This window comes from Zeugodacus cucurbitae, chromosome 4 (genome assembly GCF_028554725.1).
Source record: "Zeugodacus cucurbitae isolate PBARC_wt_2022May chromosome 4, idZeuCucr1.2, whole genome shotgun sequence".
Classification (NCBI taxonomy): Eukaryota; Metazoa; Arthropoda; class Insecta; order Diptera; family Tephritidae; genus Zeugodacus; species Zeugodacus cucurbitae.
In genome coordinates this window covers 28784682-28806650 of record NC_071669.1, presented here as the reverse complement: position 1 = coordinate 28806650, position 21969 = coordinate 28784682, and the positions used below count along the sequence as shown (strand labels likewise).

The window sequence follows — 21969 nt, the reverse complement described above, 5'->3', positions numbered from 1 at the left end:
TACTTGGTGCTAAATTTCAGAACAAAAAACAGTACGTTCGGAAAAAACAGAAAAATTTTGCCATTTTCACAATAAAAAAAAACCGCAAAACAGGTGCTTCAAAATCAGTACAGTACTGCTAAAATCAATACGGATGGTCACCGTAGGTATGCTAGTTCTTTAGATATATGAAACCATAGTGAAATTATTATTCGGTATGATCCTTGTGCGGTGGAGGGCACTTCAAAGTCTTCAAGACTATTTTAGCGTTTTTAAAGTGCAAGTGGCTGCGTTAAACGTAGCAGCGGATCTACTGCTTCGAAGTGTATCATCCTTCAGATTAATGACAATTCAGGAAATTGTAGGACTGCACATGTCAGTCTTATCGACAGGAGAATGGAAACAAACCTATCCTATTGTGATTTTCTACTGGGCTTAAGCTGAGCTGCACAAACGCTAGTCAGTATCAAGATCATCGACATTTTACGAGTTCTCGACATATTGGGAGCTTTTTGTCCTCAGTAATATTTTTTTCCTGGAAGAAGATGAGGTGGAAACATAATCTTCATATTTAGCCCCAATACGAATCATCAAAAAACCAAAACAAAAATATTTGTGACAGAATATCGAATATAAGTTTTCATTCACACGAAATTGATGATACGAAATTTTATTTCGTGTGGAAATAAAAATTCATGGGAATGCTTTATTCACATGAGGTTTACAATAGGGCTGAATGTGTTCTTGGGCACTTTGACTGCTACTTTTTCATTTTGGCATACCGGGTGTAGGGGTAACATCATTGGAATGCGTTCAATCGATTTGACAATTCGTATGATATAAACTTTTGTCTGTCGAGAAGCCCCGTTACGATCAGGAATTTTGAAAAACTTAATATTAAAACTCATATTAGCTGTCATCGATTGGCTAACTGCTATAGATAAGCCAATCGAACAAACATTCAAAATTTTCATACGAACTGGCAGCACTGAAATCGAATTGTCTATACTTGGTCGCACTGAACTCCTTGACAGTTCGCTCAATTTATGTTAAAAACGAAAATGGAAAATAATGAGTATTTTAATTTGATAAGACATTTTTTAAACATATGTAATGTATTGTGTTTATACTAATAAATTGCTGTGCACGTTTTTCAGTTTTTACAAAATGAAGAGGAGCGTGATTGGGGGTGCTGGTATACTAGAATTTATAAATGAAATGCCATCTAGATCTAGCTCGGAATCATCATCAAGCTCTGAGGAATCGGATAGGCAGGACACCAATAAATGCCAAAACTTTTGCAAAGTCATTGGAGGCTATGTCAAGAATGAATTCAAATCGCACATGAGATTGCGGCGTTCGACCGTGGAATATTTTATAGGTGTGTATTTATGGACGCATATTTTCATTTTATTGACTTTACAAATTTATTTTAACATTTTACTTTCAGAGAAATATACAAATAGCATTGAGCCCAAAACAAATACTGGTGGATGAGAAATTGTACCACCTGAATAACACCGTCACTTTACGGCAGCTTACTAATTTGTTTGGAGCGTCTTCTTCAACTGCTTGGACAAAGTAGCATTTTAGTAGCCCCTTGGTTTCCACCGCCGTCCATGTCATACGTTTTCTGCAACAAATTTAATTTATATTAAAGTTTTTTATTCAATAAATTCAATACAAAACACTTACGATTTATCTTCGCCTGCAATTTTCAATTTTAAATTTGTGTATAACAATTTTTATTATTTTGACAGTAAAGCTCCAGTTACCGATGCTTGACTTGACTCAGCTTCGAAAAATTTGGCTTGGAAAACTTAGATGCAATTATACTTCACACAACTTTAATTTCAGCTGTTATCGAGAATAATAGAAGACAAGATTAAGACAGGCGCTTACAGTTAGCTTTTTTTGGATTTTGAGTTCCTGTTGAGAGACAACTTTCACGACCCCGAACACGCGAGCAAAACAAAATTGCACGGTGGTACAAAACAATACAACCAAAACAAAGTGCTGAAGTCAAGGCTAGTGCTTAATTATTATTTAAAATTCTAAGCGAAAAATTTATTAACTTGAAAAAGAAGTCCGCAATGGCGGAATCAAACAACAATAGTACAAAAAAGTCGTCTATAGAGAATTTTTTCACTTTTCCAATCAACAAAAAAGTTGGCAAAATGGCGAACTTTTTGTAACAAAACATATAATTTTAATTATAAATATACATTATTATATTGGATCATTTTATAAATGAAGATTTTAAGAATTACGTTCATTGTGATATTTTATCTGCACATTATTCAATTTGGTTCACTATGTTTCACATTTCTGTTTTACATTTGACAAATCTTCTGTTGCCTATTCCCATTCGTGGGTCGTGAACGCTTCTGCCTGTCGTAATCTGGTCTTCTATCATTCTTGAGCTGTTATTATTACAGTTTCTGGGTAGAGTTGCCAGATGTGCAGATTTAGTTTTAAAATTAAGTTTTTTAAATTAAAATATCACCAAAATTGGAAATTTTAAAACTAGTATACAAAAAAATATTCACTATTAGGAAATCTGTGAACACGTGAAGATTTTCTGTTTGAAAGAAAACTCTTTAAAAAATATATGAATATAGCTTTGAGCAGAATAGCACAAAAGAAAAAAGAAAAAAGTGCACGCGTAGTTCAGTTTTTCGATATGTAGAATTGTTAGAAGATGTAATAAATTGGAACCAGCCAAGCGTATAAACGATAGGTGAATAAATAATTTATTCAAATTGTATTTGAACATTTACAATCAATTTTTCATTACATAAATTCGCAAAATATTTTTTTGTGAGCAGATCACCACAAATTCATGCAGAGATTCGCAATAGTTATGTTTCTGTTGCAAAATTTACCCTATTTGATTTGATTTGTTTATTGCACTTAAAGTATTTGCGTTATAAATAAAATAAAAAATTTTTTATTAAACACATTAAAAAATAATTGTTGTGAAAATGGTATTTTCCTCTGAATTATCTTATTTTTTCTTTATTTGAAGATTTATAAATATTAAAGATTAGAATTTTAACATATTTAATTTTAACCGAAAACATTCAGGCAACACGGGAATAGTGTCATAATGAGTATGAAAAGAGAAGCAGTGAGAGAGGGAGAGCAGTTCAAATGTCAACGTAACTTAGAGTTCTAAATTCAACAGACTTTCAAGTCAAGTCATGCGTTAAGTAATCAAATACATGCAAGGCCCATTAAACGGATCTTTTATGTGACAGTCTCTCTAGGTCAAGTCAAGCATCGGTAACTGGAGCTTAATTTGTCCTTTGAGCCGTTCACAATAGTAAAATGGTTCTAAAATGTGTAAAACAAAACTTGGTAGCTCTCAGCAAGTTACGATAGAATTTTTAATGAGGTATTCGCATACTCTCCTGCACGAATTCAACTTGATAACTTTGTTGTTGCTTTCACATGTAACATTTTTGACAGGCGAGCAGCGAGAAAGATAACGAGATAAGATAGCTAGCAGAGAACTGACCAATCGATGGCAGCTATTAACTTAATATTAAGTATACTCACTTATGGCACAGAGACACATTATTAAAAAATCCCTATGAATTTCTAAAAAAATATGTGAGAGATTTACATACATATATATTTGAAGAGAATCCTAACAATAGGTATATGGAATATATAGTAGGCCTTTTAACCGTGGACCGTGGAATATTTTATAGGTGTGTATTTATGGACGCATATTTTCATTTTATTGACTTTACAAATTTATTTTAACATTTTACTTTCAGAGAAATATACAAATAGCATTGAGCCCAAAACAAATACTGGTGGATGAGAAATTGTACCACCTGAATAACACCGTCACTTTACGGCAGCTTACTAATTTGTTTGGAGCGTCTTCTTCAACTGCTTGGACAAAGTAGCATTTTAGTAGCCCCTTGGTTTCCACCGCCGTCCATGTCATACGTTTTCTGCAACAAATTTAATTTATATTAAAGTTTTTTATTCAATAAATTCAATACAAAACACTTACGATTTATCTTCGCCTGCAATTTTCAATTTTAAATTTGTGTATAACAATTTTTATTATTTTGACAGTAAAGCTCCAGTTACCGATGCTTGACTTGACTCAGCTTCGAAAAATTTGGCTTGGAAAACTTAGATGCAATTATACTTCACACAACTTTAATTTCAGCTGTTATCGAGAATAATAGAAGACAAGATTAAGACAGGCGCTTACAGTTAGCTTTTTTTGGATTTTGAGTTCCTGTTGAGAGACAACTTTCACGACCCCGAACACGCGAGCAAAACAAAATTGCACGGTGGTACAAAACAATACAACCAAAACAAAGTGCTGAAGTCAAGGCTAGTGCTTAATTATTATTTAAAATTCTAAGCGAAAAATTTATTAACTTGAAAAAGAAGTCCGCAATGGCGGAATCAAACAACAATAGTACAAAAAAGTCGTCTATAGAGAATTTTTTCACTTTTCCAGTCAACAAAAAAGTTGGCAAAATGGCGAACTTTTTGTAACAAAACATATAATTTTAATTATAAATATACATTATTATATTGGATCATTTTATAAATGAAGATTTTAAGAATTACGTTCATTGTGATATTTTATCTGCACATTATTCAATTTGGTTCACTATGTTTCACATTTCTGTTTTACATTTGACAAATCTTCTGTTGCCTATTCCCATTCGTGGGTCGTGAACGCTTCTGCCTGTCGTAATCTGGTCTTCTATCATTCTTGAGCTGTTATTATTACAGTTTCTGGGTAGAGTTGCCAGATGTGCAGATTTAGTTTTAAAATTAAGTTTTTTAAATTAAAATATCACCAAAATTGGAAATTTTAAAACTAGTATACAAAAAAATATTCACTATTAGGAAATCTGTGAACACGTGAAGATTTTCTGTTTGAAAGAAAACTCTTTAAAAAATATATGAATATAGCTTTGAGCAGAATAGCACAAAAGAAAAAAGAAAAAAGTGCACGCGTAGTTCAGTTTTTCGATATGTAGAATTGTTAGAAGATGTAATAAATTGGAACCAGCCAAGCGTATAAACGATAGGTGAATAAATAATTTATTCAAATTGTATTTGAACATTTACAATCAATTTTTCATTACATAAATTCGCAAAATATTTTTTTGTGAGCAGATCACCACAAATTCATGCAGAGATTCGCAATAGTTATGTTTCTGTTGCAAAATTTACCCTATTTGATTTGATTTGTTTATTGCACTTAAAGTATTTGCGTTATAAATAAAATAAAAAATTTTTTATTAAACACATTAAAAAATAATTGTTGTGAAAATGGTATTTTCCTCTGAATTATCTTATTTTTTCTTTATTTGAAGATTTATAAATATTAAAGATTAGAATTTTAACATATTTAATTTTAACCGAAAACATTCAGGCAACACGGGAATAGTGTCATAATGAGTATGAAAAGAGAAGCAGTGAGAGAGGGAGAGCAGTTCAAATGTCAACGTAACTTAGAGTTCTAAATTCAACAGACTTTCAAGTCAAGTCATGCGTTAAGTAATCAAATACATGCAAGGCCCATTAAACGGATCTTTTATGTGACAGTCTCTCTAGGTCAAGTCAAGCATCGGTAACTGGAGCTTAATTTGTCCTTTGAGCCGTTCACAATAGTAAAATGGTTCTAAAATGTGTAAAACAAAACTTGGTAGCTCTCAGCAAGTTACGATAGAATTTTTAATGAGGTATTCGCATACTCTCCTGCACGAATTCAACTTGATAACTTTGTTGTTGCTTTCACATGTAACATTTTTGACAGGCGAGCAGCGAGAAAGATAACGAGATAAGATAGCTAGCAGAGAACTGACCAATCGATGGCAGCTATTAACTTAATATTAAGTATACTCACTTATGGCACAGAGACACATTATTAAAAAATCCCTATGAATTTCTAAAAAAATATGTGAGAGATTTACATACATATATATTTGAAGAGAATCCTAACAATAGGTATATGGAATATATAGTAGGCCTTTTAAATTTTTTGAATAACCTCAAAACCAATTATTTGAATATCCGGTTTGTAACCGTTTCTATGAATATTAACCAATTAATACTATTTGTATAGTCGTTCTACTGCAACTAAAGTACCATACGGAAATGTTTGGTCTTGGTTTATATGTAAAGCTTAGTAGTTTACGAGATTTGTACATGTTTTGTTGTATTATTAGGGGGCCTTGCCTCAGGCCCACTTTCTAAAAATAATATCTATAAAAATCATTTTAGTAATCGCATGTTTCAAATTTCAATTTTATATTTAGTTCGTGGTCTCCTCTTATATAATTTACTTAAGCAATTTCGACATGTACTTGTCAGTTTTCGTATCACATTTCTGAGAGCATACAATAAGTTACGAGACTGAAAAAGGTTCAGCTAGGTTAGATTAAGGGGTAGCTCTCCTCATACTGCAGAGAGTCTCACTTGGACAGATTCGACTGTCCTTTGTGATACCCGGATACTCCTGACGGATCTCTAAGACCCTTATGATACGACAGCGCGTCGCCTCTATTATACAGTTCTTAAGTCGGTTAATGTCGATTCCAGTTACTTCATTGGGTTCGCCGAGGTGCTTTAACCCAAGTCTGGCGAATGCTGGACATTGAAGGAGAAAATGCTTGTGTTAGCTCAGGTGGTGGAGTACGGTGTGCTTCGTTTCGTGGTTGTGGTTGACCGTGGGCAAATGATTCCACACAAAGTAATCCAAAAAAAAACAAATATTCTTTATAATAATTATAATTTTATTTAATAATTTGGAATTACACTTACCACGTCTGGATCGGTTGAGATGTCGCAAAAGAAAAAAAAGAAGCAAAACACAAAAGCAAGAGCGAGCAAGAGAAGGCTTCGGTTGCGCTCGAATTAAAGCTTCGAAAAAGCTTCGAAGTAGTGATCCCTCTTCCGACACAGACGTGGCAGTGAAATTAGGCGGGAACGGCGTCAACATTACGCCCGCCTTGCAGTATTACTGCAAATGCAGTTTACAATTAATGACTAAAAACTAACATGCGACTGGCTCCTGTACTTTCTCTGACAAGCGGTTCATTTCTTGCAGATGGGGTGGCCGACGAGACGAATCGAGTCTGGTTCGGTCCTGGAAATGCCGCTGAGACAAATCGAGTCTTAGACGGTCATTGCCATGCCCACAAACTGCATAGAAGTTACCACATTCCGAGGTAGGTGAGACGACTTGAGTCTAATTCGATCAGGATCAGGTAAATGTCAGAGGCGTCGGTAGCCAGTCCATTTTATTGGGGATGGAGTCATATGTAGAAGTTCACGTAAGTGAGAAAAGTTTCTGACTGTCATTCACTTGGGAGTGGCCAGGAACGATTCTTTTACATGTGGCTCAAGCAGCTCACGACTTCCTGTCTTAGACCAAGTATCCTCTGGGTAGCCAACAGACATCCGTTTGGAGGCGAGCTAAAGTGAGAAGGCGAAACCCGCTTATGCGGTTGTGCGTAGGGTTTCGGACCCACCACATAAAAACACCTCCCAATGAAAAGGAAGCAACAGCCTCGGATGAGAGACCCCAATTTGATGACGACCGCTGCAAACGTTTAGAGGACTACGAATTAAGGGCATGCACCTGAAATGTCCGGAACCTTAATTGGGAAGGTGCCTCTGCCCAGCTGGTTGATGTCCTCGTAAGAGTAAAGGCTGACATCACCGCAATCCAAGAAATGCGATGGACGGGACAAGGACGGAAGAAGGTGGGTCCTTGTGACATCTACAGCGGCCATATAAAGGAGCGCAAATTCGGTGTGGGATTCGTAGTAGAAGAGAGACTTCGTCGTCGAGTCCTGGCATTCACTCCAGTGGATGAACGTCTAACCACAATCCGCATCAAAGCGAGGTTCTTCAACATATCGCCGATTTGCGCCCACGCCCCGACGGAAGAGAAGGACGAAGTGATTAAAGAACGTACCTATGCGCGCTGCCCCCACCACGATGTCGAAATCGTGCTTGGCAATTTCAACGCTAGAGTGGGTAAAGAAGGAGTCTTTGAAACAACAGTCGGAAAATTCAGCCTCCATGACGAAACATCGCCAAACGGTCTGAGGCTGATCGACTTCGCCGGGGCCCGAAATATGGTCGTCTGTAGTACTAGATTCCAGCATAAGAAAATCCATCAAGCTACTTGGCTGTCCCCGGATCAAATCACTCGAAACCAGATCGATCATGTTGTGATAGATGGACGACATGTCTCCAGTGTTTTTGATGTGCGTACGCTTCGTGGTACCAACATCGACTCGGACCACTATCTTGTAGCAGCTAAGATACGCACCCGCCTCTGTGTAGAAAATCGCACACCTCAACAAACATAAGGAAGGTTCGACATCGAGAAGCTGCAATCACAACCGACAGCCGATCGATTTTCTACTCGACTTGCACTCCTGCTCTCTGAGAGTACTCATCAGCACCTCGGTATAAGGGAACTGTGGGATGGCATATCAAACCCCTTACGTACAGCTGCAACCGAAGCCATTGGCTTTCGGAAAAGTCAAAAAAAAAAGCTGGTATGATGAGGATTGTCGTCTCGCAGTGGAGAGAAAACAGACTGCCTACCTCGCAATGCTGCGATCGACCGCAACACGAGCGGGATGGGAAAGATACCGAGAACTGAAGAGGGAAGTGAGACGCATTTGCAGACAAAAAAAGAAAGATGCCGAAATGCGTGAATATGAAGAGCTTGACAAGCTAGTCGACAGGGGTAATGGAACACTTCTCCAGCCTGCTGAATGGCAGTGAAAGTACAACACCAGGAGATGGCGAACCCGATTCCCCAATCAGATGTTCCATTGCCCGACCGTGAAGAAATTCGAATAGCAATTACCCGCTGTGTACAAATAATCACCGTAGTGTTCACTTTCGATTCTTACTTTAAGAGAAAACACAATTGAATCGTTATAAAGGGTATTTAATAAAAAATTTGGCGATGTTATACAAATGAAAGTTATATATGATTTATATGTTTGATGAATTGTAATGACAATGTTTGTTTTCAAAATGTTAATATATGTATATAAAAAATGTATTATATATAGATAACCGTGATACTGCGAAAAACGGAGTTGCTTAACGATCGGCTACGTATCGACGAAAGGTGGCGCGAGATCCTTTCTCGTTCCTTTTTGTTGAACTTTTGTGCTGAGTGGTGTCATCATGTTGATGTATGTGTATGTTTGTGTGTGTGTGTGTGTGTGTGGTGTTCTCTCTCGTGATGAGGTGAATGTAACGTATCAGTGTGGTGCTTTTGATTATGTGGTGATTGGTGTGTTTCTGTGTGGTGAAATGATTTGGCTGTGCGTCTTCCTTCAGACTCATTTAGCCATCCCGGCCCCCCTAGGCGAATATTTAGCCTAGAAGCCGCTGTAGCTGCTGCAGCGTGGCTACGACGCTGCTGAGGCCTGTTGACCGTCGGGAGTGCGGCCTAGGCTGCTGACGTCGTGCTGATGTGGCACGGTGTTGCCAGTGACGGGATTCTGCAGACGGGGGTCCACGCCGGCGGTATTGTATCAAAGGCGCTCTTTGAGAACGCCTGATGTTATCACTGGTGCGAGGAGCCGCTTGTCGCCCTGCGTCGCGTCTGGTAGTGCGGTGCAGCAGCGTGTGATGCGAACGCACACAGATTTGGCAGCGATTGTTGGACGGGCACTCCTGCGTTGCGTGAGTAGTTCCCAGGCAATTTAGGCAAAAGCCGTGTGCCTGTGCAACTTGTTGGCGTTGCATCGGTGGCATGCCTTTAAAAATGCCGCAGTGCGGTAGTCGATGCGGGCGTCGACACAATGGGCATCGAATGCGCTGCAAATCCGCTGTTAGTGCGGGTGATGCTGGTGTTGATGCCATGCTATTGCCCGGGGCCGTTGGCGCGGTGGTGCCTGTTGTTGGTTGAGGCACGGCGGTTGGAATGGTGGTCCGGCGTGCTGCGATTGGGGCAGTTCCAGAGCGCGGAGCGGGAACAACCGAACGCATGGTTGGCGTTGATGGTGATGCCATTTCTACGTCCATATTGCTCTGTATAGAAAAATTGTTATATTAGTTATATGTATTGTGGAGTCTACAATAATATGGACTTGAGTGCCACGTTATGTGGCATGCATAGATTGTTATTTTTTATCGGACATTTATGTTAGGGTTTTATGGCGTTTTTTGATGTTCGAGGTTTCGAGTTTGTAAGCGGTTTATCTGTTTTAACGATTTATTAATTAACATTCGGTTTTCGAGTATATTTACGTTTCTTTATCTTCGGCGTTTGGCAGAAAGCATAATTTGACGAGCGGTCTGGTTAGCGTTCCGGTTTGGGTGCGGAGATCAACTACTCGAACATGACCGTCGGAGCTGTAGTGAAGCTGCTTTATGCGTCCAAGTCGCCATTCCGAAGGTGGGAGACAATCGTCTTGTGTAAGGACACAATCTCCAAGTTTTGGTTCTTTTCCTTGAACTTTCCAGCGGTATCTCTTGTGGAGGTCCTTTATAGAGTCTTCCTTCCATCTAAGGCTGAAATAATGATGGAGAATTTTAATTCGTTCCCATCTGTTTAATAAGGATAGCGACTCCACGCCTGGCTCAGGTATGGCCAGAATGAGTGCTCCTTTGAGAAAATGCCCTGGGGTTAAGGCTGTGAAGTCGGAGGGATCTTGCGAGAGTGGTGACATAGGTCTAGAGTTAAGAACGGCTTCGATACGAGCGAGTAGTGTGGTAAACTCCTCATAATTGAACTTATGGTTACCTGCCGTTTTCTTTAAATGGAATTTGAAGCTTTTTACTGCTGATTCCCAGAGTCCGCCCATGTGTGGAGAACATGGTGGTATGAATTGCCAATCGATCCCTTGGGGTGCATGTTTTTTGACAATTTCAGGGGCTACTTCTTGGCTGAATTGTAAAAACTCCCTTTCTGTGGCTCTTTGAGCTCCGACAAAGTTTTTTCCATTGTCGCTCATAATGTTTAAAGGAAATCCGCGTCGTCCGACAAATCATGCAAATGCTGCGAGAAAAGCCGCAGTAGTCAGATCGGAACAAAGCTCTAGGTGTACTGCCTTTGTCGTAAAACATACAAAGACAGCCACATACCCTTTTCTAAATGAGGAAGACCTTAACATCGAGGCCTTTATCTGGAAAGGTCCAGCAAAATCAACCCCAGGGATTGTTAAAGGGTAGAGCATAATTGCAGCGTTCAGGTGGTAAGGCTGCCATTATCTGCGTACGCATCTTGTGCTTGTATATCGTACACTGTTTACACATGAAGATGGTTCTTTTAATTTGTGGCTTTAGTCGCGGTATATAAAATTCTTGCCGGACCATTTGTTGCATCAGGCGATGCTCACCATGCAGTGTAAGCTGATGGAGATATATCAGAAATAAATTGGTAAAACGGGATTTCTCTGGAATAATAATGGGATATCGTTCGTTATAACTAAGCCTGGAATTTGCTAGTCTTCCATTTGCCCGTATTAATCCCTTAGCGTCCAGGAATGGATTGAGGACGAGAAGTGAGCTTCCTTTTACGAGAGGTCGTTTTTCCAGTAGCTTTGATTTCTCTCGACTGAAATAGCGAGTTTGGGTATATAAGATGAGACTGACCTTGGCATGTTGCAAGTCGGAATGAGTTAGTTGTGCGCAATGATCACTTGATATTCCCTTAATTTTTTGTTTAATCCTTTGGATGAATTTATGGATGTAAGCGATTACCCTTAGTGCTCTAGGGAATGATGAAAATCGGTGGAGAATATCATCCTCTTCGGGAGTGATATGAAAATTTTCAATTTTCCGACTTTCCGGCGGAATTATATTCCGAGCAGGAGATTTTGGCCAGAATTCTTGTAACTCTGTTAGCCATGTGGGACCGTTCCACCAGAGTGTAGTGCTGGTGAGGTGAAGTGGTTTGCAACCTCTTGTGCCGAGATTTTGCTGGGCCAACTAAGTCTAATATTTGAGATATACGGTTAGAGACATACGTCTTCCAAGTATAGGGTGGTTTTTCTAACCATGCTAGAACTATTTCTGAGTCTGACCAAAGATACATTTTGTGATCGTTTAATTTGAGATGGGTTTGAACTATTGAAATTAATTTTGCTAACAGAAGAGCACCATTCAGTTCGAGCCGTGGCAGGCTTAGTGTCTTCAAAGGTGCAACTTTGGCTTTGGCTACCAAAAGATGTGAAGATATTTTACTATCGTACTGAGTTCGTACGTAGACAGTTGCGCAATATGCCTTTTCAGAGGCGTCACAGAAACCGTGTAATTCTACATTAATGTCAGGGGTGAAGTTTACCCATCGAGGGATTCGAATTTCTGATATAGTGTGTAAGTTGTTAGCAAATTGAACCCATTTTGTTAAGCGTATAGGTTTTACCTGTTCATCCCATTCAGTGCCATCTTGCCACAATTCTTGAATGAGGATTTTGGCTTGAATCATTAATGGCGAAAGCCATCCTGCGGGGTCGAAAAGTTTTGCCACCGAGGAAAGTATTTGGCGTTTGGTTATGGCGGACATTGCAGATATTGACTCAATTGTATATGAGAATTGATCTGTTATCGCATTCCATTGAATCCCTAGTGTTTTTGTTGTACTAGCCTTTTCAAACTTAAGGAAGTCTGTATCTAATAAGTCTTCCTTTTTTATATCTTTTATTATTTCGGGGTGGTTTGATGTAATTTTCTTGAGGGGAAACCCTGCTGAATTAAGTGCTTTGATCACTTGAGATAGTGATTCGCTCGCTAATGGGATACTGTGGCTACCTGATAGTATGTCGTCCACGTATGTTTGTGTTTGTAACACAGAAGATGCTAGGGGCAAATTAGTTTCGCATGTTTTTGCAACTTCATGTAATGTCCTAATGGCTAAATAAGGTGCGAAATTGATGCCAAAGGTAACTGTTTTAAGTTTGTAGTCGCTAATTGGACTATTAATTGAATTGCGGAAGACTATGCGTTGGAAATCTTGGTCATCTTCATGTACCATAATTTGCCTGTACATTTTTTCAACGTCTCCGTTAAAAACGTATTTAAACATGCGCCAATTTAGTATTAGCAACATGAGGTCAGGTTGTAATGTTGGCCCTGTGTATAGTACGTCATTGAGTGATTTGCCTGAGCTCGTACATTTTATTACCCCATGATGTGAAAGGTAAAAAGACAAATATCTACCTTTGGAAATTTTCTCATATGGTACAGTCTCTTCCATATGATTGAGGTCAAGATATTCCTCCATCACATTATCATATGCTGATTTAACCCTCATTTTGACGGATACTTGGATTGTCATATAGAGTACCAATGGGCCTGGCTGGACCCAAAAGCAAACCTAACATCATTTTGGAGAAACTTTAATTTTTTTATTTCAAATAACATTTTAAAAACTCAAATAAAGTATTCACGAAAAGCAAATAAAAGATTAAAATATAATTAATTTTCCTTTATGAAAAGAAATGAGCTTTTTGAAACCAAACGTATAAGCTCATTTTCCTCTTGGTTCTTTGCTCTCCCTTCGTTGGGTTCTTTTCCGGTATAGATATTTCCACTCAAAGGATAATAAGTTTTTGCGTCACAAGCCCACCATATTTTTATACCGTACTTAGCCGGTTTTGAAGGTATGTACTGAGTAAATTTCGTTCTTTCTCGATACGGAAAAAGTTGTTCGTCAACAGTTATATCGCTATATGGACGAAAATTCTTCTGGAGATTTGCATTTAGAAAGTTCCAAATATCTCGTATAGGTGCCGCGTTATCTGTTTCTAAGCGGAAAGGTCTAGTGCGACCGTCATCAAATCGTATATAACGGGATATGGTCAAAAACCGACGGTAAGACATCGTTGCTCTGAAAATTGGCAATTGGTTTGTTTTCCATAAAACTGACGCAGCCTGACTTTTGTTATTGCTGACTCCTGCTGCTATAAGAATGCCTAGAAAACCTCTGAGCTCCGTTTGTGTAAATTTTTGCCATTTTTTCAATTTGTTGGGATTTTTAAAGTTCCTTTCATTGGTTTTTTCCGTACCGTAATTGTTGGTTTCGCTTACAATGATGTATGATATGTTTGGTGTAAAAAAACGCATCGAAAACTTGAACAGGCGAACATGATATGATAGTCGTCCACCGGATGAACGCAGTACATTATGGGAGCGAACACGACTACTTTGAGGTGCTGCCTTACTCCAAACGGTCCCATCTTTGCCAATAAAGTTGTTACCTTCATCAGTATTCAAATCATCGTCGCTCTCTGTGCTACTATATTCTTCAGCGACTTCAATTTCATGTTCAGCTTCAACATCTGAAACTTCAAATTCCAACTCATTTTCTATTTCTGAGGCGCCGAAATCAAGATCATTATCATCATTTTCACTGTTGTTTTCAATCTCTTCTGCCAAAGCATTTGCAACCAAGTAATAAAAATTTGGATCACTACGAGGCACATTATCATATATGAAATCTATTTTACTCATTTTTATTCAATAAATACACACTTTCACAGAATACCACCGATTATTCTTTACTTGAATGTGAACATCACTTTTCACTTTTAACTTGAAATGACAACATCTAACATGTGAAAACCAACAATGTTTTTGATAACGGAACTTTAAATTCAAATGAGCAAAACAAATCATGAATAGAATAACAAGAGAGTATTCCAATTCATACAAAAGTATGTTCCCGTTGCGTAGTGTGCGCATGGGTCTGGCCAGACCCATTAGTACTCAATATGACTTTTCGGTTGAAAACTATAATTTAAAAACTATTTATCAATTTTTATAAATATATATATAAACAAAATCATACTAAAATATATCATCATAATAGGATATCATGAAGTATTAAAACATAAACGTATGTACTAGTATATGAAATAGTGATTTAAAGTTCAAAAAGTTCTGGCTGGACCCATCAGTACAAATGAGGGTTAAGCTCACTTTTCTTTATCAGGCTTTTTTCCATGCTTAGGAATTGCTGGACTGCTGATATTCTACAGTGGCCAAGAGCTGTGGTTTCTGGAAAAGTGGGTTTGAATGGGAGTCGCACAACATAACGACCATGTTCGTTTCTTGTTGTTGTGGACTTGTAGTAGGCTTCGCATGCCTGGTCTTCTCCTGAAAGTTGAGTGATTTGAGGTAATTCTTCTACTTCCCAGAATTTTTTAAGTTGGTTATTTAAATATTCGTTTGTGATGTTTTCCACTTGTGTTGTGAAAGAATTTATTTTTTCAGTGACTTGGCCACTTATAATCCACCCAAAGATTGTATTTTGGGCTAACAATTTATTGGAGATTTTCTCAATACCTTCAAGAATTATTTGAGGTATTAAGTCACTGCCTAATAATATGTCGATTTGGAATGGGGTATGACAGTTGGGATCTGCTAACTTGAGATGTGAGCATTTTTCCCAGTGTTTTTTATTAACTTCATAGCTTGGAAGCAAATTTGTAAGTTGCGGTAGAACGATGGCTTGCGCATCTATTCTAATATCCGCACTTGGAGATACTATGGTGATTGGGCATATTTTGTTGGAATTTTGAATAATGCTCCCGCCCATTCCCGAAATTTGAAAGTTAGAATGTTTTATTGGCAGTTTGAGCCGATTTTGAACCTTTGAAGATATAAAGGATCTTTGAGAGCCTTGATCTATTAGTGCTCTTAGTTTGAATAAATCACCTTTATGTTCAATGGTGATGACCGCAGTGGGTAAAAGAATTTTGCTTTCATTTTCTGAATGAAGCGCTTGAATTTTTGCTGCTTTAGAGCAAGATGGTTGTTCTTCCCTTTTTTCGGGATTTGATGTTTCGGGATTATTTGATGCGGTCGTAGCGACTAACCCCGTGGTTTTATTAAACTTATTTTGCTTCATATTTTGAAAATTAGTAATGTGAAGCAGTGAGTGGTGTCTTCGTTGACAATATACACAATTGAATTTGCTTTCACAGTCTTTTGTCATATGATTATTCGTCAGACAGTTTATGCAAAGTCTATGTTGACGGACAACATTGTTTCTATCTGAAACGGGTAATTTTTTGAATATCTCGCAAGATCTTAATTTATGACCTTCTTTACAGAGTTCACACAACGATTGCCGTTGATTATTTTGATTTGAAACGAATGTGTGACTTTTATTGACAGGTCTATTATATTGCATATTATTGCTGGCTTGAGGCTTAAACGAGGTTTTACTCGACTCATTTTGATGACTTGATATATTCATATTTTGGCTGCCCATTCGCTCAGCTATCTCGTACTGAGCAGCGAGGAATTTCTTCATTTGCTCCCAAGTGGGCATTACTCTTCTATCGTCAAGTGATTGCTCCCATCGTAGTACCGCAGCCTGAGGGAGTTTTTCTGTACAGATAGTTACTATCATATGGTCCCAATATTCTACGGGAGAATTTTGTGTTTTTAACACTGACAGGCAATTAGTCACTGTCGAGTAAAATTTTTGATATTCCTGGCTGGTTTCTTGTTTAATTTTTGGATAATGTAATATAGTTTTTATAGGGTTTTCTATCATTACCCTTTTATTTTCATATCTTTGAACTAGTGCATCCCAAGCCAGCTTAAAATTGTCGCCATTTACATCGAATTGCTTGGCGATAATGCCTGCTTCCCCTTGTGTCTTGTACCTTAGTTGGAATAGCTTTTGCCCTTCTGCAAGTCTAGGATGGTTTATGTAAAGGGCTGTGAACATGTCCCGGAAGGACGGCCATTGTTCATAACATCCAGTAAAAACTTCAGTATCACAAGTTGGTACATTTAGATACATGCCTTTATCTAGGTCTTCTTTTGTTGTTGTGACTTCTCTGGGAGTGGGAGTAGTGGCGCTATTTGGCCTTAATACATTCCCTTTATTATTTCTTTATGGCCACGGCAATTATTTAATTTGGCTGTCGCCGAAGCTTTTATGTTTTCTGGGAGTTCAGCGTCGTCAGCATCAATTACTGTATCGTACGCTGCCAGAAGGCGTGCCCATATTTCGTGGACACTTTCGAGTTTTACTTTTAAAACCGATTCCGTGGTGTCAGCAATAGGGGAAGCTTTGAATTGCGTGCAATAGTTTATAAAAGTATCACTTTCAGTGATGAATCTTGATAGTAAAGGATCTTTTGATCTTTTTTGTTTTACACTCTGCTTTGAGCGTGTAGCTTCTGCAGGTGTGCTTTGTGGTTTATCTTCATCAGCCATTTTCGGAATTTGTAAAAATTGACTTGATTTAGATTCTTTTGAGTCTGTGCTCATTTAGAATTGAAAATTTGATAAGATAAATTGTTTGTTGTTAACTGATAGTGTTAACTGATAAATCTCGAAAACCGAAACTCTTTTTGGTAAATAAGAGTTATTAAAATTATTAAATTTGCTAAAATACGCGTTAATCGTTTTTGTTGACCGCACGTTTGTATTTACTTGCGATTTTATATTTATATTATATATTACGGACTTATCCGTATGTCCTTGTATATTAGCGCTCGTAAAAGAGGTAAAGAAGGTCAGTAACCTTTGTACATATGTGTGCACGCTATGTGCCTATTTATGTGCATATGATATGCTGAATTGGTTGGTATAGAATCCTGCTTGTTTTTGTAATACAAAGAACAAGGGGTATTGTTGTAATAATATTTGCCTATACGGACTTAAATTGTTTATATATGTACTTATATATTATAATACTCTTACCAGCTTATACGTGTATTGTGTATTTTAACCGTTTTTTTTTTTAGTATTTGCCGCTCAGCTTACTTTTAAGAAAAAATTATATGCTCGCTTTTTTTTTTGATTTATTAAGATTTTTATATTTGCATATACCCGGATGTAGGGTGCATTACCGCGTATGCAAATGAATACCGTATATCTGTTTGTGTAGATATGTATACTTATATTAGCGCGATAAGAAGAGAGCGAGAAAAGAAAAGTGAAAATGTGAAGGTGATTAACCTCTGCACATGTGGATATAGTTAATATGTTTCAATATAATAATTTGTGTTTGAATGTTTGTTTATTTGTATTAGTAAGTACTAAGTTATGTTTGTTGCCTTTATGTATATTAGGCTTATGGTTTTCATAAGTGAATATGTAAATATGTATGTTTGAAATTGTTCTCTTTGCTATGGATTTTTGGTGCCTTTTGCTTACCTATTTTATGCAATCCTGCTTACTGTTTGAAAAAACAGAAGGGGTATTGCTTGAAAGTTTTGCAAGTAAATACTTGAATATAATTTGTTGGTTTTCTATTTTTGATAGGTGTGTTTGTGTACACAAGGGTAAGCATATAAGGCCGGAAATGATTTCCTTATGTTTTTATATAAACATATTGATTATATATTTTAGCAAACTGTTTTTTTTCCGTTTTGGAATCGCTCAAACGGATTATATGGGTTTTATATTTGATAAAACCGTATGATACCATACATATTTACATATATTAACAAAAATGGAAAGGACTAACTTTGTCTCGCCTCAAGGGGTTTTTGGGAGAATACGTATGTAGAATTTAATAATTTGTAGTTAGTATCCCCTGCTTTTGTTTTAGTTTCCTCCTGTGTTTAGTGATCTTTTACTCCAATTTCCTCCTGTGTTTAATGTTCTTTCCTAATTTCCTCCTTTGTTTAGTGTCCTCTTGCTCCCGTTTCCTCCTTTGTAGAGTGTATGCCTCAACTGCTGTGTTGTACGAAAATGTATTTTTATTTATTTATTATTATTCTTTTTTCGCCCGATTTATGGTTTAAATTTTTAGTGTTTTTATTGTTAGAACGCGCCCGATTTATTTTTTAGTTTCGCGCGCGATTAAATTTTATTTTATTTTATTTTTTATTTTATTTTTTTTTTTTTTTGTGTTCAAGTTGTAGTTGTTATTTGTTATATTTTATTTATTTATTTATTTATTTATTATTATATAATTTTTTACAGCACTGTAATAACGAACTTTGTTGTATTTTGTTGTTCTTATAAGTATGTGGACTAGTCGTAGCACTTATTTTTGTATTTTTATTTTTTATTTTTTATATTTATATTTTTTTTATTCATACATATTTTTATGCTTTTTGCACTTCACTTCTATAGACTTGTTTTTTTTTTTTTTGTTTTTCACAGTGTATATGTTTGTATGTACTATATGTTCTTTTGGGTCACTGCACTGCTGCTTCACTAAACCGGTTTTTGGTTATTATATTTTTCATATATTTTTGTTGTTAGTTTAAATTTGATTTTGTCACTTGTTTAGTTTTTTATTACACACTTTTTCGCGTATAAAATTTTTTTTTGGGATTGTTTCAAAAACATTATTATTTTTTTATTTGAATATACTAGCCGCAGTGCCTTTCTTTGTGGCTCGAAGGACCATGTACAAATACTCACCGTAGTGTTCACTTTCGATTCTTACTTTAAGAGAAAACGCAATTGATTCCGTATCGTTATAAAGGGTATTTAATAAAAAATTTGGCGATGTTATACAAATGAAAGTTACATATGATTTATATGTTTGATGAATTGTTATGACAATGTTTGTTTTCAAAATGTTAATATATGTATGTATATAAAAAATGTATTATATATAGATAACCGTGATGCTGCGAAAAACGGAGGTGCTTAACGATCGGCTACGTATCGACGAAAGGTGGCGCGAGATCCTTTCTCGTTCCTTTTTGTTGAACTTTTGTGCTGAGTGGTGTCATCATGTTGATGTGTATGTTTGTGTGTGTGTGTGTGTGTGGTGTTCTCTCTCGTGATGAGGTGAATGTAACGTATCAGTGTGGTGCTTTTGATTATGTGGTGATTGGTGTGTTTCTGTGTGGTGAAATGATTTGGCTGTGCGTCTTCCTTCAGACTCATTTAGCCACGCTGGAAGAATAATAAGGCGGCGGGGGCCGATGGATTACCGGCCGAGCTATTCAAATACGCCGGCGAAGAGCTGATAAGGTGCATGCATCAGCTTCTTTGCAGAATATGGTCGGAAGAAAGCATGCCTGACGATTGGAATCTCAGTGTACTCTGCCCAATACACAAAAAGGGAAACCCCACAATTTGCGCCAATTATCGTGGGATAAGCCTCCTCAACATCGCTTATAAGGTTCTGTCGAGCGTACTGTGTGAAAGACTAAAGCCCACCGTCAACAAACTGATTGGACCTTATCAGTGTGGCTTTAGACCTGGAAAATCAACAACAGAGCAGATATTCACCATGCGCCAAATTTTGGAGAAGACCCGTGAAAATAGGATCGACACACACCATCTCTTTGTCGACTTTAATGCTGCTTTCGACAGCACGAAAAGGGGCTGCCTTTATGCCGCAAACAGTCAGCGCATTTGCGTCTTGGCTCCCACGTTACTGTGGTCAGTCATAACTTTGAAGTTGTAGATAAATAGAGAGCTTTCAACATATATGGACAGCGAACAAAAGCATAACGCAAGGTGAGAATGTACAAATCAAAAAAGGCCCATCTGTACAGATTGGCATTGACCGCTACGTCAATATTAAAAGGAAATTAAGTCCTTAAGGAAATTAAGTCCTTAAGGAATGGTTCTGATGATAATGCGAATAGTGCCACCACAGTCGCCTATGCCAAACCGCACCCAATATATTTGCGCGAGCGTATCTCAAATACTCTTGTTGCTAAATTAAGCGAAATTGTAGGTACAAACAATTTTCACATAGTGCCTTTAAAAAAAAGGCAATATAGATGAAACAAAAATACAGCCATACACTGAGAAGAGTTTTATGGATGTTGTAAAGTTTTTATCAGATAAAAACAAAAATTATTATTCCTATCAGCTGAAGAGCTCAAAGGGCCTAGCTGTAGTAATTAAAGGAATAGAGTCTTCCGTAGACTCTAGTGAAATCAAAGAAGCTCTGGAAGAATGTGGCTTTGAAGTTAAAACTGTGGTAAACATCTTTAACAGAAATAAAGTACCACAACCCATGTTTAGAATTGAATTGATGCCGAATCCTAATCAGCTTAAAAAGAACGAAGTGCATCCAATAAATAATTTAAAATATTTGCTGCACCGTAGGGTAACCGTAGAAGAACCACACAAAAGAAACGGTCCGGTACAATGCACCAACTGCCAAGAGTATGGGCATACCAAATCATATTGCACTCTACGCAGTTTTTGTGTGGTATGTGGTGATTTACATCCCACATCAAAATGTACCCTCAAAAAAGAGGATTTAAATAAAAAATGCAGCAATTGTGGAGGAAGTCACACTGCCAACTACAGGGGTTGTCCTGTTTATAAAGATTTAAAATCGAAGTTGTCACAGGGAATTCAAGCACGACGTTGCCAAATGTTGCGTCCTCCTCGTAATGACATTATAGATATCACAGACCATATTCAAAAATCTGGTAATATTAAAAATAATACTGTACAAGGGAGCTATGCCAATGTTGTAAAAGGCAACAATGTACAAATGCAACCACCGCAAAATCCCCCAAATGGTGGTATTGAAACCATGATTATAAATCTTACGCAATTTATGTCTACTATGCAAAATATGATACAAGATTTAATAAAATCGCAAAACCAAATGCTGCAAACTTTATTAAGTAAAAAATGAGCATACTAAACATTTGTATATGGAATGCTAACGGTGTTAACCAACATAAATTAGAGATTATTAAATTTCTGTCTGAAAAAAATATAGATGTAATGCTAATATCAAAGGTTCATCTGACAAACAAAAACAATTTTAAAATACCGGGATTTAGACTGTATGTTACAAATCACCCGGATGGAAAAGCACATGGCGGAACGGCAGTGTTGGTTAGAAATCGGTTAAACCACTATACTCTGGAATCTCATGCTACAGCCCAGTTGCAAGCTACAACAATATCGTTAAAAAATCGGGGTTGTGATTTAAATCTAACGGCTATATACTGCCCACCTCGTTTTAAAATTACAGATAGCGAATTTAAAGACTTTTTTGGAACGCTAGGTCATAGATTTCTAGCAAGTGGAGATTATAATGCAAAA

The 21969-nt window shown here is 37.2% G+C and overlaps 1 protein-coding gene and 2 long non-coding RNA genes across 4 annotated transcripts; 1 reads left to right on the top strand and 2 right to left on the bottom strand.

The window, feature by feature from the left end:
• The first annotated feature begins 14 nt into the window (after window positions 1-14).
• Window positions 15-1673, top strand: LOC105219405 (uncharacterized). 2 transcript variants are annotated; one of them, XM_011195527.3, is made up of 3 exons: window positions 15-146; window positions 1137-1360; window positions 1430-1673. In XM_011195527.3, the coding sequence occupies exons 2-3, from the start codon at window positions 1147-1149 to the stop codon at window positions 1474-1476; spliced, it is 261 nt and encodes an 86-aa protein (XP_011193829.1). In that variant the 5' UTR covers window positions 15-146; window positions 1137-1146; the 3' UTR covers window positions 1477-1673. The 2 variants fall into 2 exon arrangements, with proteins under 2 accessions (XP_011193829.1, XP_011193827.1); XM_011195525.3 differs by lacking the exon at window positions 15-146 and having other exon boundaries at window positions 1008-1360.
• LOC128921492 (uncharacterized) lies at window positions 1428-2516 on the bottom strand. The gene is made up of 2 exons (XR_008470931.1): window positions 1675-2516; window positions 1428-1612 (listed from the first exon to the last, which is right to left on the bottom strand). It is a non-coding gene; the product is annotated as an uncharacterized LOC128921492 (long non-coding RNA).
• A 1246-nt stretch (window positions 2517-3762) lies between these two features.
• On the bottom strand, window positions 3763-4416 carry LOC128921622 (uncharacterized). The gene is made up of 2 exons (XR_008471052.1): window positions 4010-4416; window positions 3763-3947 (listed from the first exon to the last, which is right to left on the bottom strand). It is a non-coding gene; the product is annotated as an uncharacterized LOC128921622 (long non-coding RNA).
• Between the last annotated feature and the right edge of the window lie 17553 nt (window positions 4417-21969).